Raw genomic sequence first — 24,485 nt, 5'->3', positions numbered from 1 at the left:
AGGGACTTACTGAGCTGCCTGAGAAATGACAAGCTGGGGTTCAAATTCCATTTATGACCTGACCTAAAAGGAAGCCAATTGTCAAAGAAATGTAGAGTCACAGCGACATCAGAGTATCAATGGTGAATTTGGAGCTGACAGCACGGTCACAGACTTAAGTCTCATAGTTCACCAATTCTCTTGTTGTTTAATATGTATTTAACCCATCCATTGAATTCTTAATTTCAATTTTTCTTTATAACTATATATTTTGGACAATTCTCAATTATCTGCCCAATTTTTACTTTACTTTAAATGTTAATAGAGACAGGATCTTACTATGGTGCCCAGGCTGGGGTGCAGTGGCTAGTCACAAATGCCCATAACAGCACACTATACCCTTGAATTTCTGGCCTCAAGTAATCCTCCTGCTTCAGCCTCCCAAGTAACTAGGATTACAGGCACATGCCACAGCACCCAGCTGCTCCATTTTTATACAACACCTTGCCATTTTACCATTTTTGTTACTCTTTTACTTCATTACACATATTAAACAGTCATTTCAAATTCTATATCTGATAACCCTGGATCTGCCATCTCTGTAGAGCTTATTTTACAACTTGTTTCTGCTAACTTTTGTTTATGATGGCATCTTTTTTGGCAGAATAGATTTGTTTCTTGGCTCCATCTCTGAAGACCAGACTTCCACTTCCATCTCCCAATCAGAATCATGTTTCACGGTAAGCTCTAACTGCAGGCTTGTAAGCCTCCATAGTTGAGGAAGATGAGAGTTCTGGGGATGAGTGTTCAGAGTACCAGCATGCAACAGAGAAAGGCAAACGAGTTCTAAGCTGCTGCTTATGGGGTTGGTGGCAAAAGACAAGAAGGTTACAGAACTCTGTTTTGGGGCAGGAGTTATGCAAGGGAACCCAGACCTATCTATACTCTTCTGGCTCTTCTAACTCCAAAATGTAACAGGAACCCTTACTCTCAGGAAGTGGACTTTAGTAGTGATCCCCTGTGAATGCTCTCCAAATAAACCTCAGTCACTGTGTTGCAGGCATAAAACACAGGGGATCCTGAAGGCAAGTCCCTTTGTTGTAGAACTACAGCTGCCACCTATATCTTGCTCTTCAGGCAACTTAACACACTTAGAGTAGCAATCAGCCAACAAATTCGAAATACATAAAGTAAGATTCAAGCTGACACAGGGAAAGAAAAAATATCACTTAGTCAAAATTTATTTCAAGGCCTGAAAACATTCAGACTAATCAAAATGGTACTACTGTAACTTCTTATAATACATAATATAAAAGTTTTTGAAAAATAAAGACACAATTAACCCCTAAACAACACACTATCTGATTCTCAAAAGCAATGGCTATTTAACAAGATGTAAAGGGACAATAACATATCAAAGAACTTTCACACACCTAAAGAGAGCATTTAGCAGCAAGCTAGTCAGACAAAACAAACACAAATATTTTCACATTTCTTATGATTGTTTTTAACTTTACTTCATAAAGCCACTGATAATTGAGGCTTCTTTCAAGTATAAGAGTTCTAAAAGTAAAAACTGTTTTTGACATATTTTTATAAAGAAATAAAAAGCAAAACACAATCCAACTGTATTTATGAGTCCCTCTTCTCCAACAGCTTTAGATGTTTTTCTGAGTACTTTTTATACAAAATATTTTTATTAAGATCAGTTCTAATTCACTTATGCAGATTAGGGGAAAATGATTCATAATAAATTAACTTTAAAATTACCTTCTATCTGCTTCTACCTCTATCCCCCCATCACCACCAAATCTGTTGCTATAGTGAACAATGATGCAATGTACTGTTTGAGGGGGCCCAAAGCAATCTGTAATCTTAATTTCCCACATATTAGTTAGTAGGAGGAAAAATCCACAGTATGAAGGCTATTTAACTAAAACTTCATGCTTTTCCCTCAAGCTGTAAGTACTCTTTAGCATTAAATTACATCGTGCATATACAACTACACCCGTTTAGATTTGCCTTGGAATATAATTTCAAGGCCTTAAATATTAAAAATAATTTTATAACTATTTCATAGTTTAATTGGCTCTTAAATAGTTTTGCTAGGGGGGAAACATTTTGTGTTAAGAAATTGATACGTGTAAATGTGTTCACTTAAATTTTGAGAAAACCTAAGGATGAAGTCTGTTGTTTCGTTTTTCCTAAAAAAGGAAAAAAGAACCAAAGAAAAATGTTGAAGAACAAGAATATTTACTGTTAAAATGAAGAAACATTATCCAACAAAAAGGAGACATACAGATTTGAAAACACTTATTTTACTGTCTTCAACAACAACAAAAAACAGATAGGCAGGGGAAGTCCAGAGGACTCAGAATTGAAGCAGCTCTGTACAATAATGAAGGTAGTAAAATGATGTGACTGCAAAGAAGATGACTAAAACAAAATTTTACAAACATCTTCATGTTTGTAATGTATTAATGCACAAAATATCAAAAATAGAAAGTCTGAGTTTCTTCCCCGCAGGTTTATGATAAACTATCAACCTTCTATTTAATGCATTTCCTTTTTTTTTATTGAGATGGGGTCTCGCTATGTTGCCCAGACTGGTCTTGAACTCATGAGCTCAAGCAATCCTCCCACCTCGGCCTCCCAAAGTGCTGGGATTACCGGTGTGAACCACTGCACTTGGCCTTAATGCATTTACTTTTATAAGCCTTCTCTGTTTAGAAGTACACATTACACAAGTACATACATGCTGGCATTTTACCATGAAAATTTTAGTTTTCATCACAAACCAGTGACTTGTCTTTTTACCCACACTTATACACATGTAATACCTTTCTAGTGGTACATTTTAATCAATATATATTTTTTAAATCTTGATTTTTAACTCAATCTTTTTAGTGCTATGACATGATGGGCTTAATTTAACAGTGGAAGCATGATATGATAACAACATTGTACTGTTTAAACTAATTCACAACTGTAGTAAAGTGTTTGATTTTTAGTGTATAACCAAGATGATCTGGACAGTAATAAACACAGAAACACTAGAAAACAGGGAATGAATAAATAATACAATTTTTCATCAGTGGCCATTCATTATTTTGCTTTTGGAAACCTGGAAGAAATTGTCTTCTTTGATTTTCAAATGTTCTGGTAACTCTAGTTGTTTCTTAGCTTCTTCAATATCACCTTGAATTGCTGAAATAAGTGACTCTGCAGAGAGAATATACCAGGTAAAAATGATGAAAAACGATTAACATACTTTTTACTACTCCTCTGTTTAGCCAATCCTAAGAACTCACAGGATGGCAGTATCTCTGCACAGGGTAGATACCCAATAAATGTTTGTTCCATCACTCCTTCCAGGCCTAAGTCAATGGTACACAAAAGATATGTCCCTAGGCCGGGCGCAGTGGCTCACGCTTGTAATCCCAGCACTTTGCGAGGCTGAGGCGGGCAGATTACCTGAAGGCCGGAGTTCGAGACCAGCCTAGCCAGCATGGTGAAACCTGACTCTACTAAAACTACAAAAATTAGTGGGGTGTGATGGTGGGTGCCTGTAATCCCAGCTACTTGGGAGGCTGAGGCAGGAGAATCGCTTGAACCTGGGAGGTGGAGGTTGCAGTAAGAGGGGGCGTCATTGCACTCCAGCCCGGGTAACAAAGAGCAAAACTCCGTCTCAAACAAACAAACAAAAAAAGGTATGTCCCTAATCTTATAATTTAAGAGAAAGGCATAGGCATAAACGTACACTGCAAATATCAAAGGGAGGAAAAAAGCATTCACTATTCTTTTTGGTTGGTATTTACATTTGTAAAAGAAACTTTATAACAGAGTTAAAACTATCACACTACACTAATACATACCTGATAACATTTGTTTCAAACGTTCTCTGATTTACTATATCTCAAACTTTCACGCATTTTGAAAGATTTCATCAACTTCATACTGCTGGAGAGAAGCAGCCAGCCTGCTAGGTTCAAAGCTAGACTCTTATTTACTATGTGACTTTGAGAATGTTACTTAATCTCTCTGTGCCATTTTCTCATCTGAGAAATAGGCAAAATAATCCCTCACAGGTGAAAGAAGATAAATTCACGTAAAGCAATTAAAACGGTGCCTGGCATATATTAAATGCTCAAATATTATCTGTCCTGCCATCATTATTACTGGTAGTAGTGGTAGAGGTTACCTGTGGTAGCAGCAGTAATATTTAAGAAGATCAAAATAAGAACTTACCTAAAGAATCAAAGTTCTTTTCTGGTCTCAGGTAGCCAACAATGGCCACACTGAGGATTTCCCCATAGAAGTCCTCTTTGAAGGTATGCATGATATGTGTTTCCTATAGTCAAGAAATGTTACAAAGAGTGCTATCAGACTACAGTGTACTGAAATCTGAAATATATCTTCATCTTTATGCTGAGTTAATTTAAATGAAACACTCCTTAAACTTTTAAAGATTTAGGTTAAAATCTAAGTGCAATTTTTCCTAAATTTTCCCAGCACTCCTGTTTGTGCGCCGATCTTATAAACATAACTGAGTGAGGTGGCAGTGTCTGGCATGGTTTGATGTTACTTAAAAACAAACAAACAATAACAAAAAAACCAACACGTATCCAAGGAAGTAAGTATCTTATCAAGGTGAGAAAACAGGATACCAAAGAGAGAATGAGCAAAGTATTAAAAGATGTTACTACTAAACAACTAGTTGTAAGATCAGTCAGCATTTGCACACCTCTGACACACAACGTGTATGGAAACTTCAGAGTCTGGCAGAGCTGAGGACTGAAGGGGCAGGAGAGCCATGCAGCTTCCTGATCAGGGAGTGAAGTGGCAAAAGGGTACATGGCACGTTAAAGCAAAATGCTGCATGAGGTAGAAAGTGCCTCAGAATCTAGTTCAGCTAAATCATCTGGGCAGTACCGTGGTTAAGAGCACTGACTTAGAGTCAAAAGTCTGGGTTCCCACACTTGGTTAACTGTATAACTAGCTTCCGCGGGGCTCAGTTTTCTCGTCTGTAATGGGCGGGGGGTGGCTTAAGTTAGAAGATACATTAAGTGCCCCATGGCTTTGGGGCTATGAACCAATATATTCTTTCTTTTCAGTAAACATTTGAATAATAAAAAAGAAACTAAGATATGTAAGACCAGTTGGGTGTAGTAGCTCATGCCTGTAATCCCAGCACTTTGGGAGGTGGAGCCGGGAGGATCACTTGAGGTCAAGAGTTCAATATCAGCTTGGCCAACATGGTGAAACCCCGTTCTTTACTAAAAACACAAAAATTAGCTGGGCATGGTGGCGCATGCCTATAGTCCCAGCTACTCAGGAGGCTGAGGCAGGAGAATTGCTCCAACCCAGGTGGCGGAGGTTGCAGTAAGCCAAGATCACACCACTGCACTCCAGCACTCTAGCCTTGGCGACAGAGCGAGACTCCATCTCAAAAAGAAAATTAAAAAATAATTTAAAAAAATATGTAAGACCCTGACACTGACAATTATAAGACATTATTGAGAGAAATGGCAAACTTCCAAAGTAATCTACGAATTCAATGCTGCCCCAATCAAAATCCTAGCGGGTTTTTTTAAAATAGGAGAAACTGACAAGTGACTCTAAAATTTATATGGAAAAGCCAAAATTATCCAAGAAAATCTTGAGAACAAAACTAGAAAGCTTATACAACTAGGTATCAAGACCTATATAAGAAAAGCTAACCAAGCATGTATTTGAATTTTTGGACTCACACACATATAAGGTCACTTGATTTATGTCCTTAGGTGACACTGCAGCACTGTTGTGAAAGGATGGTATTTTCAATGAATAGGCTGGGTCAATTCTACATCCATATGGGAAAAAATATTAATTTAAATCCCTACCAGATACCATACTAAAAAAGTCAATTTTAAGATATGTCAGTCAATTAAACTTCCAGAAAAAAACCACAGACAAGTATCTTCATGACTTTGGAGTAATCAAAGATTTCTGAAACAGATTATATAAAGCACTAACCATAAAAAAAAATTGAACTGGATCGTATTAAAATTAAGAACCTCGGGGCTGGGTGCCATGCTCATGCCTGTAATCCTTGCACTTTGGGAGGCTGAGGCAGGAAGATTGCTTGAGCCCAAAAGTTTGAGACCAGTCTGGGTAACATGCTGAAACTTCACCTCTATAAAAAAAATTTGAAAATAGCCAAGCATGGTGGCACATGCCTGTGGTCCTAGCTACTCGGGAGGCTGTGATGGGAGGATCACTTCAGCCCAGAAAATTGAGGCTGCAGTGAGCTGAGATTGCACCACTTCACTGCAGCCTGGGTGACAGAGCAAGACCCTATCTGAAAAAACAAAACAAAACAAAACTCTTCTTCAACACACCATTGAGTTAAAACACACACACACACACACACACAAATGAAAGAAATTTGTAAGACAATACACAGTTCCAACAAAGGAGGTGGATCTAGATGTGTTACTAAGAACTTAAGGTCAGTAAGGTAACGCTTTTTTTTTTTTTTTTTAAAGGGCAAAGGTCTGGCACAGGCACTTCACAGATGTGTGTTACTGGCAAAGGCAAGCAAAAGTTCAATTTTCCACTGGTAAGATACGCCTATGTTTCAAATTCAATTTTTCCTAACACTCAAAAGGCATTCCTTAACTGGCTGTATAATAACATTTTTGTTATCTGAGTAGCTAAAGACAAATTAGTTATGGGCTATTGTCCCCTCCCCTTCTTTTCCTTCCTCATTCAACAGAATGGTATTTTGTGATCTTTCGATTGTTTTTCTTGTCTCCAAAAAATAATTTTCAAATCATTAATACTCAAAAATAACTGAAATACTGAGCAAAATGTTAAGTACTTCTGGGTCATTACTATTGCTTATGCCAGCATTTAGCTCTGTAGTTTTCCAGCAGTGACACACTTAACTTGTATTAACTCCACACAGAACAAAATTTAGCTTAACTGTAATTTGTTTTTGCCACACATTTGAGCTGACAAAAGATTCAGCCAAATCTAACAGATAAACACTGAAGTTGTGGGGTCCTGTAAAAAGAGTAGGGCAGAGAAGTATACCCTCAGGTGGTTTAAAAAGGAAAGAGAAAAGTACCAATGTGGGACTCCGTCAATAAGCACCATCCTCCGTCCACCATCCATGTAGTAATCTCTTTTTATCTCAAGAGGGTGACCAAGTAATTGATGCATGAAGTAAATGGTGAATGAAGTGCATTAATTGTGGCAAGCTCAATTTTATGAAACAGGCTTTTAAATCATTATCATCTTTGGTCAAGTGAGTCTTTCATAGACAGCAATTATCCAAGTCAGTATTGTAATTTTGGTTTGTAACTCCACTCTATTTTCTACATAATTTAAAAAATAAATGCATAAAAAAACAATTATTAATCTTTGTTATTGGGTACCACAATGTATAAGGATGTAATCTGAGCTGGACGCAGGCAGTGGCATGCACCTATAGCCCCAGCTCTCTGGAGGCTGAAGGAGGAGGATTACTTGAGCCTATGAGTTTGAAGCTACAGTGTGCTACAACCTGGCCTGTGAAGAGCCACAGCACTTCAGTCTGGGCAACATAGTGAGTCCCCATCATTAAAAAAAAAAAAAAAAAAAAAAGATGCAATTTGTGAGTTCTGTATGCTATTGAAATTAAGTTGATATAAACTCAAATTAAACTTTTAGAATTTCAGGATGTTAAATATAAACCCCATGGTAACCACAAAGACAGTATCTATAGAAATACACAGAAAGCAATGAGAAAGGAATTAAAATGTCACTACAAAACAAAACAAAAAGCACACTACCACAAAACGCAGTAATAGAGGAAATGAGGGACATAAAAGTTATAATGCATATAAAAAACAAATAGCAAAACAGTAGATGTCCCTCCTTATCAGAAATTACTTTAAATGTAAATGAATTAAACTCTCCAATTAAAAGGCAGAGATTGCCCAAAATTCCAGTATTTGAACTATATTGTGATTACCATTGATAAGCTATTTCTGCAACGAATACTGTAATTATTATTCTAAGTCATCATACCGTTTTCAGTTACAGAGCAAAATATAATGCTTACCATAGACTTCTTCGTATTCTTGTAATATGGGTTCCATCCTATGCTCACCACCATCTTATGGACATCTCCACTTCCAACACTGGCCCAACCATAGTAAATGCCAGTGGATATATCAGCTGGAAGATTGTCTACCACTTGCTCAGGAAAATTAGCTAAACAACAGAAGAAAATATTTTGAGTCTTACAAATTTCGTATTAAATGTCTGTAGCCGAGTGCAGTGGCTCATGCCTGTAATTCTAGGACTTTGAGAGGCCAAGGCAGGAGACTCGTGTTGAGTGAGCTCTGGGGTTTGAGACCGGCCTGGGTAACATAGCGAGATCTTATCTCTATTAAAAAATTAAAAAATTAGCTGAGGATGGTGGCCTGCACCTATAGTCTAAGCTACCAGAGAGGCTGAGGCAGGAGGGTCAGTTGAGCCCAGCAGATGGAGGCTGCAGTAAGCTATGATCGCACTACCACTGCACTCCAGCCTGAGTGGCAGAGCCAGATTCTGTCTCAAAATAATAATAATAATAAACAAACATTTGTAAAAATCACATGCAAGGCTAATGTAAATCATTACATTCACAAGACTTCTACAACTTTGCCTGTAAGTATCAATCTCATCCTTCCATTTTCCAGCTCAGATATCCCTCTCCTATTCATGTGAATAGGTTATGAATAAAGTACCAGGTAAGTATATAAAGCTGTCCAAAAAAATCTATACTCTTTGAGTAGGAGGCAAAAAACAAGTACCAGAGTAGATGGATTTTTTCAGATCTGTTCTTTCCTAACCAGGTACTGAATCACTTGAAAAGTTTCTTTTTTCTTTTTTTTTTTTTTTTTTTTTTGAGACGGTGTCTCACTCTGTCTCCCAGGCTGGAGGGCAGTGGCACGATCTCACCTCACTGCAGCCTCCGTCTCCTGGGTTCAAGCGATTCTCCTGCCTCAGGCTCCCGAGTAGCTGGGATGACAGGCACGCGCCACCATGCCCGGCTAATTTTTGTATTTTTAGTAGAGACGGGGTTTTACCATGTTGGCCAGGCTGATCTCGAACTCCTGACCTCAGATGATCCGCCCGCCTCGGCCTCCCAAAGTGCTGGGATTACAGGCGTGAGCCACCACGCCTGGCCAAAGTTTCTTATTTTTGAAATACACAAGTTCAAGGCTTACTTAATAAGTCAAGACGCAGCCCTGGCATGTATTTCTAAGGATGAATTACAGTCAGGTCTCGATTATGGAAATTAATGTGGACAGACTAATAAGGTTTGCTGACTCTCATTCAACTACCTATGTTATCATTTGGACACTACATAACTACAAATTAAAAACAAAACCACCTTAGAGCCGGCTTACGAGTTCAGCCGACCTGGCCCACGTTACGTCTCTAATGGGCAAGACAAGCGCCATGCCTGACCAACTGTACCTTGGCTGGCCAGGGAGGCGTGAACGGGGGATCCTGCGATTCATCTCGGGCTTCCGGCCCTCACCACCCCTTAACCCCGTTCCCGCGGAGCTCGGAGCCAGAAGCAGGGACCAGCTCCCTCAACCTAGCCAACGGTCCTCCGCCACAGACAAGGGGATGCGGGAGGAGGAAGGGTGTCCCTCTGCCCGCGGTCCGGAGGCCCCACGGCCCGGTCCCGAGTCCCCGGCTGCCGTTTCTCCCCGCTCCCCACGTGACCCGGCCCGGAGGACTCTGGCCGCCCTGCTCTCACCTGTGGGGATGCCCAGCTGCTTGGAGCCGCGGCCGAAGCCCCGCACCACTTGGCCCCGACAGAAGTAAGGCAGGTGCCTCATAATACAGTCCGCTCGGGGCATGGGCTGCGGCCCGGTCTGCGCGTCCTCCGGAGCCGCCGTCGACGCGGTGCCCAGACCCCGGACCAACCGGGGGGGAGGAGCGTGAGCTCTGCCTGCCGCGGGGGCGCACCAGGGGCCGCACGGCACCGACCACACGCCACGGCTGAACGCTGACGCCGCCGACCCAACAAATGCCGCCTAGCGCCTCAGGAGCTGCGTCTCCGCTGAAGGGCAGCGGAGACAGCCGAAGTAAGTGCCGGGTGTGGGCGGGGTGGGGGGAAGGGGCGGCCCGAAGCCCAAAGCCGGCCTCCGCCCCGCCGGCGTGCGCTCGCTTCTTCAGCCCAACGCCTCGAGCCCGCTCGGATTCCGTAGCCCCGCCCCCATCATAGCCCCGCCCCGCCGCTGCCTCGCCCAGCTTCCGGCGCAAGCTCCCGTCGCAGGCTCCCGCCTGAGGCACCTAATGTCTGGATCGCGGGCTTCGTTTCAGCCCCTGGCGATGGGAACTAATGTGGAAACCCGGTTTTCAACCTGAGAGCCGAGAAAGCACAATTCTCGAACAATTCTGTTTTTTTTTTTTTCCTTCCTCCTGTTCGTAATAATCCGGAAGCCAAAGCGAGACGCTCTTTAGCTCATTGGCAACCGCTGGATTGAACGTCAGGCATCGCTCGTTCCGTTCGTTCTTTAAATATTTATTAAAGCTCCTAAATTCAGCCCAAAGATCGGCTCTTCACAGAGGCTTTTCCTGGCCGCCCTACCGGAAGCGGTCGTCCTCCTGCCGGACCACTGACCACGTTCTGGAGTTACTAATATATTCGAATGTAAGCTCCAGGGAAGCAGTCCCTGTCTGTGACGCTGTTAACCTCAGTGACTAGTGGAAGGTTACCGAGATGGGCGGTGACTGTCCCCTCTAGGCTGTCTTCTTGACAACTTCACAAGCCCGATAACAGGCAGTCCCTCTACTGCAACGCAAATAGAGGCCTTCGTACCCTCGGAACTGTAAACACGCACGCTCCTAGGGAAGTAGCTCTGGGCTCACAGGATATGCAGGGTGCAAGTTTATAATAAGGTGCATCCTCTTACGTCTGAAAGACAAAGAAGTTTTTTTTATTTTATTTTTAATCAATGGAATCCAGAGAAGAAGTTTAATTTTTTCTTTTTTGCTCTATATATTTGTATAAAATTCTGTGCAGACCGTGTAGTCTCTTTCTACCTTACATGTATGCATCTCTGATAATATTTACCTGATACTAAATTTACATTCTAGGCCAGGCTCAGTAGCTCACGCCTGTATTCCCAGTAGTTTGAGAGGCCGACGCGGGAGGATTGATTGAGCCCAGGAGGTCGAGGCTGCAGTGAGCTATGATCACGCCACTGCACTCCAGACTGGGCGACACAGTGAGACACCCCCACCCCTTAAAAGAACTAGAGAAGAGGAAGGAAGGGAGGAAAGGGGAAGGGAAAGTGAAAGGGAAGGGAAGGGAGAGAAGGACCCAAAGAAGCAATTATGGTCAGTAACTTATCTATACGGAATTAAACAAAGAATAGTGAGAATAACCATAATAGTAATACAGGTAGTAACAGTAGTAATAGCAAGTTGTGAAAAGCAATTAAATTATCTGGAGAGGCTTAAGAGTTATTTTAGCAAGGTGTGTACAGGATTCTCTCACTCTTGACTCCCGTCCTTAATAAGAATGCTGCATTCCTTCTAATATAGGGAGGATGTCTCTCATATGGTAATTTCATCTGCTTCTAAGAAACAGAAAAGAGGTCAGAATGATTTTTTTTGTATCTATTGTTTTTCAAGTGCTTTTAATTCAAAATAGTCAATATGCAAGAATGGTATATTTTTAACTTCAGCAGTGATACACCTAATAAGAAAAGCCTGGAGGTGAGAACTTGATAAATCATCCCTGGGTCTTACTCCACTAAGCCCTAGGTTGCAAGAAGGTATGAGAATTAAATGAGATAAAATAATTAAATGAATCATAGGAGGTAAATGAGGAGGGGTGGTTTTAAGAATAGAGAAAATGCTAAGTATTTTTCACACTGTCTCATGTAATGCTATCATCAGCTTTGTTGGAAAGCATTCACCTAAACGTATAAAAATGGGCGGGGCATGGTGGCTCACGCCTGTAATCCCAGCACTTTGGGAGACGGAGGCAAGCGGATCCCTTGAGCCGAGGAGTTCAAGACCAACCTGGGCAAAATAGGGAGACTTCCGTCTATACAAAAAATTTTAAAATAAAAATGAGAAAAAAGAAAAGAAAAGAAACAAGAAAAAGAAAAGAAAGGGGAAAGAAAAGAGGAGAAAGTAAGAAAAAAAATTTTTTAAATCAGCCAAGGCCTGGCACAGTGGCTCATGCCTGTAATCGCAGCACTTTGGGAGGCTGAGGCCGGTGGATCACTTGAGCTCAGGAGTTGGAGACCAGCCTGGGCAACATGGTGAATCCCCGTCTCTACAAAAAATACAAAAATTAGCCGGGCGTGGTGGCGCTCGCCTGTGGTCCTAGAAACCCCGGAGGGTGAGGCACGAGAGTCGCTTGAACCTGGCGGCAGTTGCAGTGAGCTGGAGATCACGCCACTGCACTCCATCCTAGGCAACAGAGGGAGACTCTGTCTCAGCCAGGTGGTGGTGGCTTGTGCCTTTAGCCCCAGCCACTTGGGAAACTGAGGAGTGAGGATCGCCTGAGCCCCAGAATTTGAGGCAGCAGTGAGCTGTAATTGAACCACTGCACTCCAGCCTAATGACAAAGCGAGACACGGTCACTAAAAAACAAATAGGCCCGGCGCAGTGGCTCTTACGTGTAATCCCAGCACTTTGGGAGACCAAGGCAGGTGGATCACCTGAGGCCAGGAGTTCAATACCAGCCTGGACAACATGGCAAAACCCCGTCTCTGCTAAAAATACAAAAATTAGCCGGGCATGGCAGTGAACGCCTGTAATCCCAGCTGCTCGGCAGGCTGGGGCGGAAGAATCACTTGAACCCAGGAGGCGGAGGTTGCTGTGAGCCAAGATTGCTGTATTGTACTCCAGCCTGAGTGATAGAGCAAGATTCCTTCTCAATAAATAATACATAAATAAATAGATAGATTTAAAAAAAAAAGAGATGTAGGGAAAAGAAAGAGAGATCAGACTGTCACTGTGTCTATGTAGAAAGGGAAGACATAAGAGACTCCATTTTGAAAAAGACCTGTACTTTAAATAATTGCTTTGTTGAGATGTTAATTTGTAGCTTTGCCCTAGCCACTTTGCCCCAGCCACTTTGACCCAACCTGGAGCTCACAAAAGCACGTGTTCTATAAAATCAAGGTTTAAGGGATCTAGGGCAGTGCAGGACATGCCTTGTTAACAAAATGTTTACAAGCAGTATACTTGGTAAAAGTCATTGCCATCCTCTAGTCTCAGTAAACCAGGGGCACAATGCACTGTGGAAAGCCGCAGGGACCTCTGCCCTTGGAAGCGGGGTATTGTCCAAGGTTTCTCCCCATGTGATGGTCTGAAATATTGCCTCGTGGGATGAGAAAGACCTGACTGCCCCCAGCCCGACACCCGTAAAGGGTCTGTGCTGAGGTGGATTAGTGAAAGAGGAAAGCCTCTTGCAGTCGAGATGGAGGAAGGCCACTGTCTCCTGCTTGCCCCTGGGAACTGAATGCCTCGGTGTAAAACCCGATTGTACATTTGTTTAACTCTGAGATAGGAGAAAAGCTGCCCTGTGGAGGAAGGCGAGACATGTTTGCAGTAATGCTGCATTGTTATTCTTTACTCCGCTGAGATGTTTGGGTAGAAAGAAACGTAAATCTGCCTACGTGCACGTCCAGGCATAGTACATTCCCTTGAACTTAATTATGATATAGATTCTTTTGTTCACATGTTCTTTGTTGACCTTCTTATTATCACCCTGCTCTCCTACTACATTCTTTTTTGCTGAAATAATGAAAATAATAATCAGTAAAAACGGAGGGAACTCAGAGGCCAGTGCCGGTGCAGGTCCTTGGTATGCTGAGTGCCGGTCCGCTGGGCCCACTGTTGTTTCTCTGTACTTTGTCTCTGTGTCTTATTTCTTTTCTCAGTCTCTCATCCCACCCGACTAGAAATACCCACAGGTGTGGAGGGGCAGGCCACCCCTTCAGGAGAGTCCTGTAGAAGGTTTAAGATGGAGCAGTCAGGCCCCAATCTTTAAAACTACCATTTACATGTCAAGTCATATGGGTAATTACTGTGTAATCAGCATAGGATATAGAAGAAAGAATTTTTTTTTGAACCAGAGTCTCACTCTGTCACCCAGGCTGGAGTGCAGTGGCGCGATCTCGGCTCACTGCAACCTCCACCTACCGGGCTCAAGTGATTCTCCTGCCTCAGCCTCCCGAGTAGCTGGGACTACAGGTGTATGCCACAACGCCCGGCTAATTTTTGCATTTTTAGTAGAGACAGGGTTTCATCATGTTGGCTAGGCTGTTCTAGGACTCCTGGCTTCAAGTGATCCGCCTTCCTCGGCTTCCCAAGAAGGAAGAATTCTGATCATTGTCCACCACTGCTCAATAGTGTTCAATGGCTCCTCCCCTCTGACTGAAGAATAAACCTTCCAAGAGTTGTACTTCTAAGAACTCCCATCAAGTACTCAATCTGTTGATCAAAGCAAACCCCTCCACCTTGCTTCAGAGGCCAAAGAATATGCTTCAAATAATTCAAATAATTAGTCTGTAGGCTATAGGATTTATCATTTTTCTTACTAATTTGACTCCAAAAATATGCTACCTAGCATTCTCAGTAAATCTAGAGTTGAGAGTCTATGTGTCTTTGCCAAACTTACTGCTTTTAACCAAGGAAGTGTTCTAAAACATGCTTTTTATTTCCCCCTCTGAACTGCACTTGCACATCCTTTCATCCGCCTGTAGGGAAAGAGTCCTCTTCTGTGGTTTAAGTTGTCTCTGTAGAAAGAAGGATCACAAATAAGACTAAAGAGAAAGTAGAACTGGCAACTTGTGAAGGAAAAGAAGGCCTACTCTAAGTAAGCAATAGAAAATGAATCTGAAGAATTCTTAAAATTCAGCAATAAGAAAATAAGCAACTGAATTAAAAAATGAGCAAAAGATCTGAATAAGCATGTGAAAAGATGTTCAACATCATATACCATGAGGGAAATACAAATTAAAACAACAATGAGATACTACTATATATCAACTAGAATGGCCAAAATTCAGAACACTGACAACACCAAATGCTGGCAACAATGTAGAGCAACAGGAACTTTCATTCATTGTTGGTGGGAATACAAAATGGTACAGCCCCTTGGAAGACAATATGGCAGTTTCTTATAAAACTAAACATACTTTTAGTATATTATCCAGAAATTGTGCTCACTTATATTTAATCAAATGAGGTGAAAACTTTTGTCCACACAAAAACCTATTTGTTTTTACCCCAATCCATTTTTACCCCTACTCCCACTGAATGCAAATTGAATGGATGAATGGATGTTTTATTTCTGTTTTATTTTACTTTTATTTTGTTTCACATGGATGTTTATAGCAGCTTTATTCAGAATTGCCAAAACGTGGAAGCAACTGTGATGTCCTTCAATAGGTGAATGGATAAACAAGCTGTTGTATATCCATATAATGCCATAAAAAGACCTAGAAAGAAATGAGCTATCAAGCCACAAAAAGACCTAGAGGAAACTTAACTGCATATTACTAAATGAAAGAAGCCAGTCCAAAAAGGCTACAGAACGCATGAGTCCAATTATATTACATTCTGGATAAAACTATGGAGACAGTAAACAGATCAGTGGTTACCAGGGTTTGGGGAAGTTGGAGGTCGGAGGGAGGGATGAATGTGAAGCACAGGGGATTTTTAGGGCAGTGAAACTATTCTGTATGATACTGTCCTCATGAATATATGACATTATGCATGTATCAAAACCCATAGAACTATACAGCAACAGCAGCTGCCAACCTAAAACTGCTCTAAAAGGTAGAGTCTATTAGTTTTTGAATAATTAATCTAAAAATTTCTGACTTGGAGTCTGACATCAAGGTTCACACCTTCCACACCTAAATAGTTACCAAGTCTCTCCCAATCCATTTTTACCCCTCCTCCCACTGAATGCAAGCCATGACCCCTTACCTGCACAGCTGTAGCCAACTCTCTATTCTCCCAGCCTTAGATTTGACACTAGTCTCTCTCTACCGCTTTTTCGTGCTGCAATAACCTTTCAAATGCCAATCTGATCAAATCACACTAAAAGTCATGTTGTGCTTCCCCCGTCTTAGGATCAGTCTAAACTAAACCATTGTTCACAGATTCTCCCTATCACACTCCTCAGCTCCTGCCTCTACATTCTCTACCCAGAAGCCCTAGGGAACTTTACCAATTCCTCTCACTCTTTGGACTTCGTATAAACAGGCTTCCCAGCATGGACTTCGTATAAACAGGCTTCCCAGCATGAGACAATGCTACCAGTAAGCCAGAGAGCAAGGGAACCCTGTGAGTCAGGTATGCTTGACAATGCCTTCCAGAGAGGTGGGACTTGAGTTAGAGCCTTGGGGCATGTGTGAATTGACTAAACAGAGAAGAGGAAAGAAAAATGTCTAGTTAGGGAGAGTTCCTGTGATCACATTTCCAAGAAAGGGATGTGCAATAAATAAGCCAGAACTACTAAGCTCTACTGAGAGGTGATAGAGCTTAGTAGTGGGTAAGAGGGACTCTGGCTCTTACATCAGTTTCCTGTCTGTGAGAAAGGAATAATCACCATAGCACCTCATAAAGCATTTGAAAGATTTAAGACTTAATGCATGTGAAGTAACTAAATTACTGTGTAATATGTAGTAAGCCTTCTGTATTGGCTGTTATGATGATGACTACCTGTTGATCTGTTATAGAAAATTCATTATAATCGGACTACAGTCCAAATAAGCTGGCTGAGCGTAAGTGTCTTCAGAATTCTACCTTGGAAAACAGACATGTAAAATTCTACATTAAAGCCCAATATAGAAAATAAATAATGTTTTATTTATTTATATATTTACATATTTATTTTAGAGATGGGATCTCACTATGTTGCCCAGGCTAGAATTCAGTGGCTATTCACAGGCAAGCTCATAGCACACTACAGCCTCGAAATCCTGAAATTAAGCCATCTGCCTACCTCAGCCTCCTGCATAACTGGAACTACAGGTGTACACCACCATACCATAAAAACAAGTGTTATTTTATAACCACAAATGTATTTGTGATTCAAACTCACAAAATTTACTTCATGTAGTACAAATTTACTCAATAAGAACACATTAACGAAGGTTACAGTGTAAAGAAAGAAAACTAATTTTTTTCCCTCACCCCTAATGCGTTCTTAGAAGGGACCCCCTGTAACAAAAAAAACAGATTATCAAAGCAAGAGCAAACACATGTTTATTATCATGTATATTTTATACATATATGGGAGATGCCCAGGGAATGAATAATTCTCAAAGAGGTGACTCAGACCTCTAGCTTATATAAACTTCAATAAAGAACATTAAGGACCAGCACAGTGACTCACTGCTATAATCCCAGCACTTTGGGAGGCTGAGGCCAGAGGATCTCTTGAGCCCAGGAGGTCGAGGCTGCAGTGAGCCATGACCATGCCACTGCACTCCAGCCTGGGTGACAGAGCAAGATGCTGTCTCAAACAAACAAACAAAAAACACATTACATTTCTAAAGAAAGGACAAGACAGAGGAAAAGAACTTTGAATCTCTAGAGGTGGCAAATTATGGGAAGGCAAAATAATGGTAGATGAAGTCCACTTAGCAAAGCTTATTAATGTAGATTCCTCTTGTGCCATCTCCAGCCAGATGAGGGCTAAAGTTGTCTTCAGTGGTTAACTTTTGTCCTTCCAGGTAGAGAGGGAAGAAGGGCACCTTTGTCTTTGTAAATCTGTGTCCTGCCACTAGGTAAACAGAGGAAGGGCAGAGAGCTTTCCTGTATCTGCTTCCTCCCACTTGCTCTTAGCTTAAAATTTTTTTTGTCAAAGAGGCATATTTTTTGGTTAACACATCTGGTTTTCCTTCAACACTCTCAACTACGTCCAAATTTGCTTCCTGTCACTGTTTGTACTGTTGTATCATATTAAATTCAGAAAACATATTTTAAAATAACATTTTGAAAACTAAATTCATAAAAGACATTTTTAAATGAAATGTGCTTTGAATATTTAGAACCTGTTGAAGCACACAGATTGTAAATTACTCATCTGGTCTAACATTGTTATTTTGCACCAAAAAAAAGCAGACCGAGAGCCTACGACCTACTAAACCCAAAAGAAAACAGAGTCTACAAAATGCTGAGAATTTTCCTGTCCATCCCTTTGATAATGGACCTAAGATCACATTTTCTGGAAGAGTTAAGTGATCTCCAGGTCTGTCTGCTATATGCAGCTTCCTCATAATAACCCACAATGAAATGTTTATTTGGCTGATTTTTTGTTTGTTTGTTTTTTGAGACAGAGTCTCACTCTGTTGCCCAGGCTGGAGTACAATGGCATGATCTCAGCTCACTACAACCTCCACCTCCTGGGTTCATGTGATTCTCCTGCCTCAGCCTCCTGAGTAGCTGGCATTACAGGCATGCACCACCACACCTGGCTGATTTTTGTATTTTTAGTAGAGACGGGGTTTCACCCTGTTGACCAGGTTGGTCTCAAACTCCTGACCTTGTGATCTGCCCGCCTCAGACTCCCAGAGTGCTGGGATTACAGGCGTGAGCCACCGTGCCCAGCCCTGATTGTTTAATAAATACACCGCACATATGGAAATGGAAGGTTTTCAATAGTACTAATAAATAATTCTTATACCTGTATGGAATGTAAACAAACTTTTGTCAACTTCTACCCACGTGAGACATTAAAAATATCTCTAGAAAATTAGATTCTAATGTCAGGTCAGGCCTGAAAACCAAGAGCTTACCTACAATATCAAATGTTTTAGAAAAAGTTATTCCTTCCTTCATCCATTCATTCACTGGCTGCTTTAATAGGGTCTACTCCAAATCAAGGGTGTGATGATTACTAATTTTTAAAAATTTGTACTCCACAAATATTTGAGTATCTACTGTTCCTTGTGTATTTCCCGTATGGCTTTTTGATTTTTGTTTTTTTGTTTTTGCATTGAGCACAAATTGCTTGCATTACAGGGGAAAAACTATGCAAATACAATGTTAAATTCTCACCACCAAAACCAAAAGCACTACAAGAATTTCATTCCTCATGCATCCACAAGGTGGCATATTACAATTTTGCTTTTTACTGACATGAACCTAGAACTGCGGTGACACATGAAATAAGAACTGCAAATGGCAAATGAAAGTTAGGGAATGAGGTTCATCAGGCCCTGTGCTAGACACGGGAGGATTCTGTACTCAGAAATGTTTGGCCTGCTCATTGCTTCATGTGCTTGGGTTTGGTTCTTTGGTGAAGCATGGCTACTGCATTCTATCTTCTTCCTCAATCACAAAAGATAAAAAGACTGTCTTAATTTGGAAAGTTAATGCTTTTTGGTGCTTCCTTTGAATATATATTTCACTATAGAAGAAGAAAATGGAAAAAGAGAAAAAGGAGGAGAAGAGCACCTACAATTATAGGCAGAAGAATTCAGACTTCTTTTCCATTAAAAAATTGTTTTTAATTATACATTTGGTGCTATGATGGTATAGGAGATAAAGATGCTAAAAATTTCTGGAATGAGAAAGAAGAAAAACTTTCTAGGACACTGGACTCTTTTCAGAATAATGAGTACATACATCTGAGATTCTGGAGATGAACTTTCCCTCTGTTCAGAATAATTCCCCTTCTAAGGCAGGATTTACTGATTGTGAAATTAACCATTCTTTAGTGTCCATGACAGCTGTGTTCTCTCAAATTCATGACACCTTTGGCATGTGACCGCGATGGCAAAAATATAGGTGTTACCAACAGTAATTACATATAAAATTATTTCAGTTTGTCTTCAAAATTACTGGTGTTTCCCTCCTTTTTTCTCACAATGATGATATAACATTTTAGGAATTTTTTTGATTTTAGAATTTTTTTTTCTGTCCAATAGATAAAATAATACAGCTACTTAGAAAATTGGTCTAATCTGCTGATGTGTCAGCGTGGACTATATATTTAGAAGACGAAAAATAAAAGTGTGTCGTGGGGTGGTGGTATAGATTGGAAAAATTATTACCAGCTGAATAAAAAATAGTAGGCTAAATTAAAAATGCTCCCAAATATTTTTCACTCCTTTTATTGAGAGGGGAGGCCCATTTCCTCTCCCCACTAAAACTGACCTGGTTGTGAAATTTGACCAATAAAATTTGGCAGAAGTGATATCGTGTAACTTCAAAGGTGTGCTTGTAGAGAACTGTAGCAACTCTGTGACAGGCTTTGAATGCTCTCTGTTAGAAGCTGGGCATGATATAAGTCCAGCTGCCCTTCTAGAGAAAGAGATATATGAAGAGAGGCCTGAAGTATCCTGGACATTTCAGTCTCAAATGAGCTCCCGGAAGAAATACCGCTCAGGTGAGCCCCAAGCAACCCAGAAAATAATTTGAAATAATAGATTATTTTAAGTCATCATTTTTTGTTTGTTTGTTTGTTTTTAAACAGAGTCTTGCTCTGTGGCCCAGGCTGAAGAGCAGTGGCGTGACCTCAGCTCACTGCAATCTGCATGTTCCAGGTTCAAGATTCTCCTGCCTCAGCCTCCCGAGTAGCTGGGATCACAGGCACACACCACCACGCCTGGCTAATTTTTGTATCTTTTTCTAGAGACGGGGTTTTGCCATGTTGACCAGGCTGGTCTCGAACTCCTGGCCTCAGATGATCTGCCCGCCTCAGCCTCCCAAAGTGCTGGGATTACAGGCATGAGCCACCAGACCCAACCCAAGTCATCAAATTTTGAGGTAGTTTGTTCTACAAAAATAGCCAAACCAGCTAGTGAGCTCTGTTTTGTCAATACTTTTTTCCTTTAAGTAGACTTTTTTTAAAAAGCAGTTTTAGGTTCACAGAAAAATTGAGAAGTACAGAAAGTTCCCATATACTCCCTGACCTTCAACACACACACACACACACACACAGCCTCCCTCACTATAGACATCCTGCACTAGGCACTAGAATGTACATGTTACAACTGATATACATACATTGACGCATTATCACCCCAAGTCTGTAATTTACATGAGAGTTCACTCTTGGAGTTATACATTCTATGGGCTTAGACAAAGGAATACTGACTTGTATCCACCATTATCATATCATACAGAGTATTTTCACCGCCATAAAAATCCTCTGTGCTTTGCTTATTCATCCCTCCCTCACCCCCCAATCCTTGACAACCACTGATCTTTTAACTGTCTTCATAGTTTTGCCTCTTCCACAGTGACACATAGTTGGAATTATAAAGGATGTAGCATTTTCAGACTGGCTTCTTTCACTTAAAAATATGCAGTTAAGGTTCCTCCACGTCTTCATGGCTTGATGGCTCATTTATTTTTAGCATAGAATAATATTCCATTGTCTGTATGTATCATAGTTTATTTTCCTATTCACCTATTGAAAGACTTCTTGATTGCTTCCAAGTTTTGGCAATTCTGAATAAAGTTGCTCTAAACATCAATCCGCAGGTTTCTGTGTGAATATAGGCTTTCAATTAATTTGGATAAATACCAAATAATACAATTGCTGGATCATATGGAAAGAGTATGTTTAGTTTTATAGGAAACTGCCAAAGTGTGTAACAAAATGACTATACCATTTTGCATTCCCACCAGCAATGAAGGAGAGCTCCTGTTGCTGCACATCCTTGCCAGCATTTGGTGTGGTCAGTGTTCTGGATTTGGGCCCTTCCAATAGGCCTGGAGTGGTAATTTGCATTTCTCTGGTGACATATGATGTGAAACATCTTTTCATATGCTTATTTGCCATCCGTATATTATCTTTGGTGAAGTGTCTGTTCAGGTCTTTTGCTCGTTTAAAAATATCAGACTGGGTGCAGTGGCTCATCTCAGCACTTTGGGAGGCCAAGGTGGGAGGATTGCTTGAGCCCAGGAGTTCAAGACAGCCTGGGCAACATAGTGAGACCCTATATCTACAAAAAATATTTTAAAAATTAGCTGGGCATGGGTGATACGTGCCTGTAGTTCCAGCTACTTGGGAGGCTGAGGTAGAAAGATCACTTGAGGCTAGGAGATCAAGGCTACAGTGAGCCATGATTGTGCCACTGCACTCCAGCCTAAGCAACAGAGCAAGACCCTGTCTCAAAAAAAAAAAAAAAAAAGAAAGAAAGAAAAAAGAAAAATCGGCCAGGCGTGGTGGCTCACAGCTGTAATCCCAGCACTTTGGAAGGCCAAGGAGGGAGGATTACAAGGTCAGGAGTTCAAGACCAGCCTGGCCAATATGGTGAAACCCCGTCTCTACTAAAAATACAAAAATTAGCCAGGTGTGGTGGTGTGCACCTGTAGTCCCAGATACTCAGGAGGCTGAGGCAGGAGAATTGCTTGAACCCAGGAGGCGAAAGTTGCAGTGAGTCGAGATTGTGCCACTGCACTCCAGCCTGGGCAACAGAGCGAGACTCCATCTCAAAAAAGGAAAAAATTATCAGGTTGTTCACTTTCTTCTTGTTGAGTTTTACGAGTTCTGGCCAGGCACAGTGGCTCATGACTGTAACCCCAGCACTCTGGGAGGCTGAGCCAGGTGAATCACTTGAAGCCAGGAGTTAGAGACCAGCCTGACCAACATGGCAAAATCTAGTTTCTATTAAAAATACAATAATTAGCCGGGCATGGTGGCTCATGCCTGTAATTCCAGCTACTCAGAAGGCTGAGGTACCAGAATCATTTGAACCCCAGAGGCAGAGGTTGCAGCGAGCTGAGATTGTGCCATTGCACTTCAGCCTGGGTGGCAGAGCAAGATACCATCTCAAAAAATAAAATAAAAAGTCATCCCCATACACAAGGTCATCTAGATTTTCTCCTATGTTATCTTCTAGGAATTTTATAGTTTTGCATTTTACAAAATGATCCATTTTGAGTTAATTTTTTTTTTTAGCTTCTAGGTCAGTGTTCTCTATTGCCACACTACTGCACTGCATTTACATTTCAAATTTCTAAAATAGGATTTATATATTATAATAGAGTTATTTTTCTCATTTCGAACTAATTTTGGGCATGAGTATAAGGTCTATGTCTAGATTCTTTTTTTTTTCCTGCATGTAGATGTCCAGTTGTTCCAGCAGCATTTCTTGAACACTCTTGTCCGTTTTCTCCTTTGCTCCTTTGTGAAAGATAAATTCACTATATTTATTTGGCTCTATATCTGCCTTTCTGTTCTGTTCTGTGGATCTATTTGTCCTCTTTTTCATCAACACTACTATGTCTTGATTACTTTTAGTAAATCCTGTAGCTTTATAGTAAATCGTGAAGTCAGGTAGTGTCAGTCCTCTGACTAACACTCATGCATGATTATTTTGGCTATTCTGGGTCTTTTGTGTCTCCATATAAACTTTAGAATCAGTTTGTCAATATCACAAAATAACTTGCTGGGAATTTGGTTGGTATCCTGTTGAATCTATAGATCGCATTGAGAAGAACGGACATCTTAACAATATTGAATCTGCCAATCCTTGAACATGGAATACTTCTTCATTTATTTAGTTCTTCTTTGGTTTATTTCATCAGAGTTTTGTAGTTTTTCTCATATAGATCTTGTACATATTTTGTTAGATTCATACCTAAGTATTCCATATTTTGGGGTGTTAATATAAATGGTATTAATATTATGTTTCAAGTTTCTAATTCCACTGGTTAATTGCTGATATACCAGAAAGGAATCAAATTTTGTGTATTAATCTTGTATCCTGCAACCTTGCTATACTTATTTATTAGTTCCAGGAATCGTTTGTTGTGGTGGTTTATTCTTATGGATTTTCTATATAAATGTTCAGATCATCTGCAAACAAAGACAGCTTTATTTCTTCCTTCTCAATCTGCATACCTTTTATTTCCATTTCTTTCCTTACTGCATAAGTTACAACTTCAAAGTATGATTTTGAAAGGGAGTGGTAAGAGGGGAAATCTTTGACCTGCTCCTGCTCTGGGAAAGCTTCTAATTTTTCATCATTAGCTGTGGGGTGTTTTTGTAAATGTTCTTTATTCTACTGAAGAAGTTCCCTTTTATTCCTAATTTGCTGAGTTTTTTTCATGAATGGGTATTGGTTTTGTCAAATAATTGTTCTGCATCTATTAATATGATCGTGTTTTTTTCTTTTTTAGTCTGTTGAAATGATGAATTATTAATCATTAATTTTCAAACATTGAACCAGGCTTACATACCTGGAATAAATTTCCTTGGTCATGTATATAATTTTTTTTCTTGCAGCCTCAGTTCAAAGGATCTTTTTGCACGTTGTTGGATTTAACTTGCTAATATTTTGTTGAGAATTTTTGCGTCTATATTCATGAGATACTGGTCCGTAGTTTTCTTGAAATATCTTTAGTTTTGGTATTAGGATAATGCTGGCCTCATAGAATGAGTTAGAAACAATTTCCTCTGCTTCTATTTTCTTTTCTTCTTCTTCTTTTTTTTTTTTTTTAGATGGAGTCTCGCTCTGTCACCCAGGCTATAG

The 24,485-nt window shown here is 40.6% G+C and overlaps 2 protein-coding genes across 6 annotated transcripts in view; one reads left to right on the top strand and one right to left on the bottom strand.

Moving 5' to 3' along the window:
• Positions 1-1,202: 1,202 nt before the first annotated feature.
• RFK (riboflavin kinase) lies at positions 1,203-10,219 on the bottom strand. Its single transcript, XM_055272223.2, has 4 exons — positions 9,764-10,219; positions 8,069-8,220; positions 4,228-4,330; positions 1,203-3,201 (listed from the first exon to the last, which is right to left on the bottom strand). Exons 1-4 carry the CDS (start codon positions 9,864-9,866, stop codon positions 3,071-3,073), a joined length of 489 nt encoding a protein of 162 aa, XP_055128198.1. The 5' UTR covers positions 9,867-10,219; the 3' UTR covers positions 1,203-3,070.
• Positions 9,571-24,485, top strand: part of GCNT1 (glucosaminyl (N-acetyl) transferase 1) — a 111,234-nt gene continuing 96,319 nt past the window's right edge. For 3 of the 5 annotated variants that reach the window (XM_063636981.1, XM_063636987.1, XM_063636980.1), the window contains exon 1: positions 9,987-10,094. The gene's annotated coding sequence lies outside the window, so the exon portion shown is untranslated. Of the gene's footprint in view, positions 10,095-24,485 lie in introns of all 5 variants that reach the window. The other 2 variants (XM_055272216.2, XM_063636982.1) reach the window with 1 other exon arrangement.

The sequence above is a fragment of the Symphalangus syndactylus genome, chromosome 3, assembly GCF_028878055.3.
Source record: "Symphalangus syndactylus isolate Jambi chromosome 3, NHGRI_mSymSyn1-v2.1_pri, whole genome shotgun sequence".
In the NCBI taxonomy this organism is placed as follows: Eukaryota; Metazoa; Chordata; class Mammalia; order Primates; family Hylobatidae; genus Symphalangus; species Symphalangus syndactylus.
This window is presented reverse-complemented; position numbering and strand designations above follow the sequence as displayed.

Excerpts from the sequence above, each read along its gene's own strand:
- RFK (XM_055272223.2), bottom strand. The coding sequence starts at position 9,866 with ATGCCCCGAGCGGACTGTATTATGAGGCACCTGCCTTACTTCTGTCGG. Across the intron at positions 4,331-8,068 it reads AGAATACGAAGAAGTCTATG|GAAACACATATCATGCATAC; the intron begins GTAAGCATTATA and ends TCTTGACTATAG. Across the intron at positions 3,202-4,227 it reads AAAGAACTTTGATTCTTTAG|AGTCACTTATTTCAGCAATT; the intron begins GTAAGTTCTTAT and ends TTCTCTCTGCAG.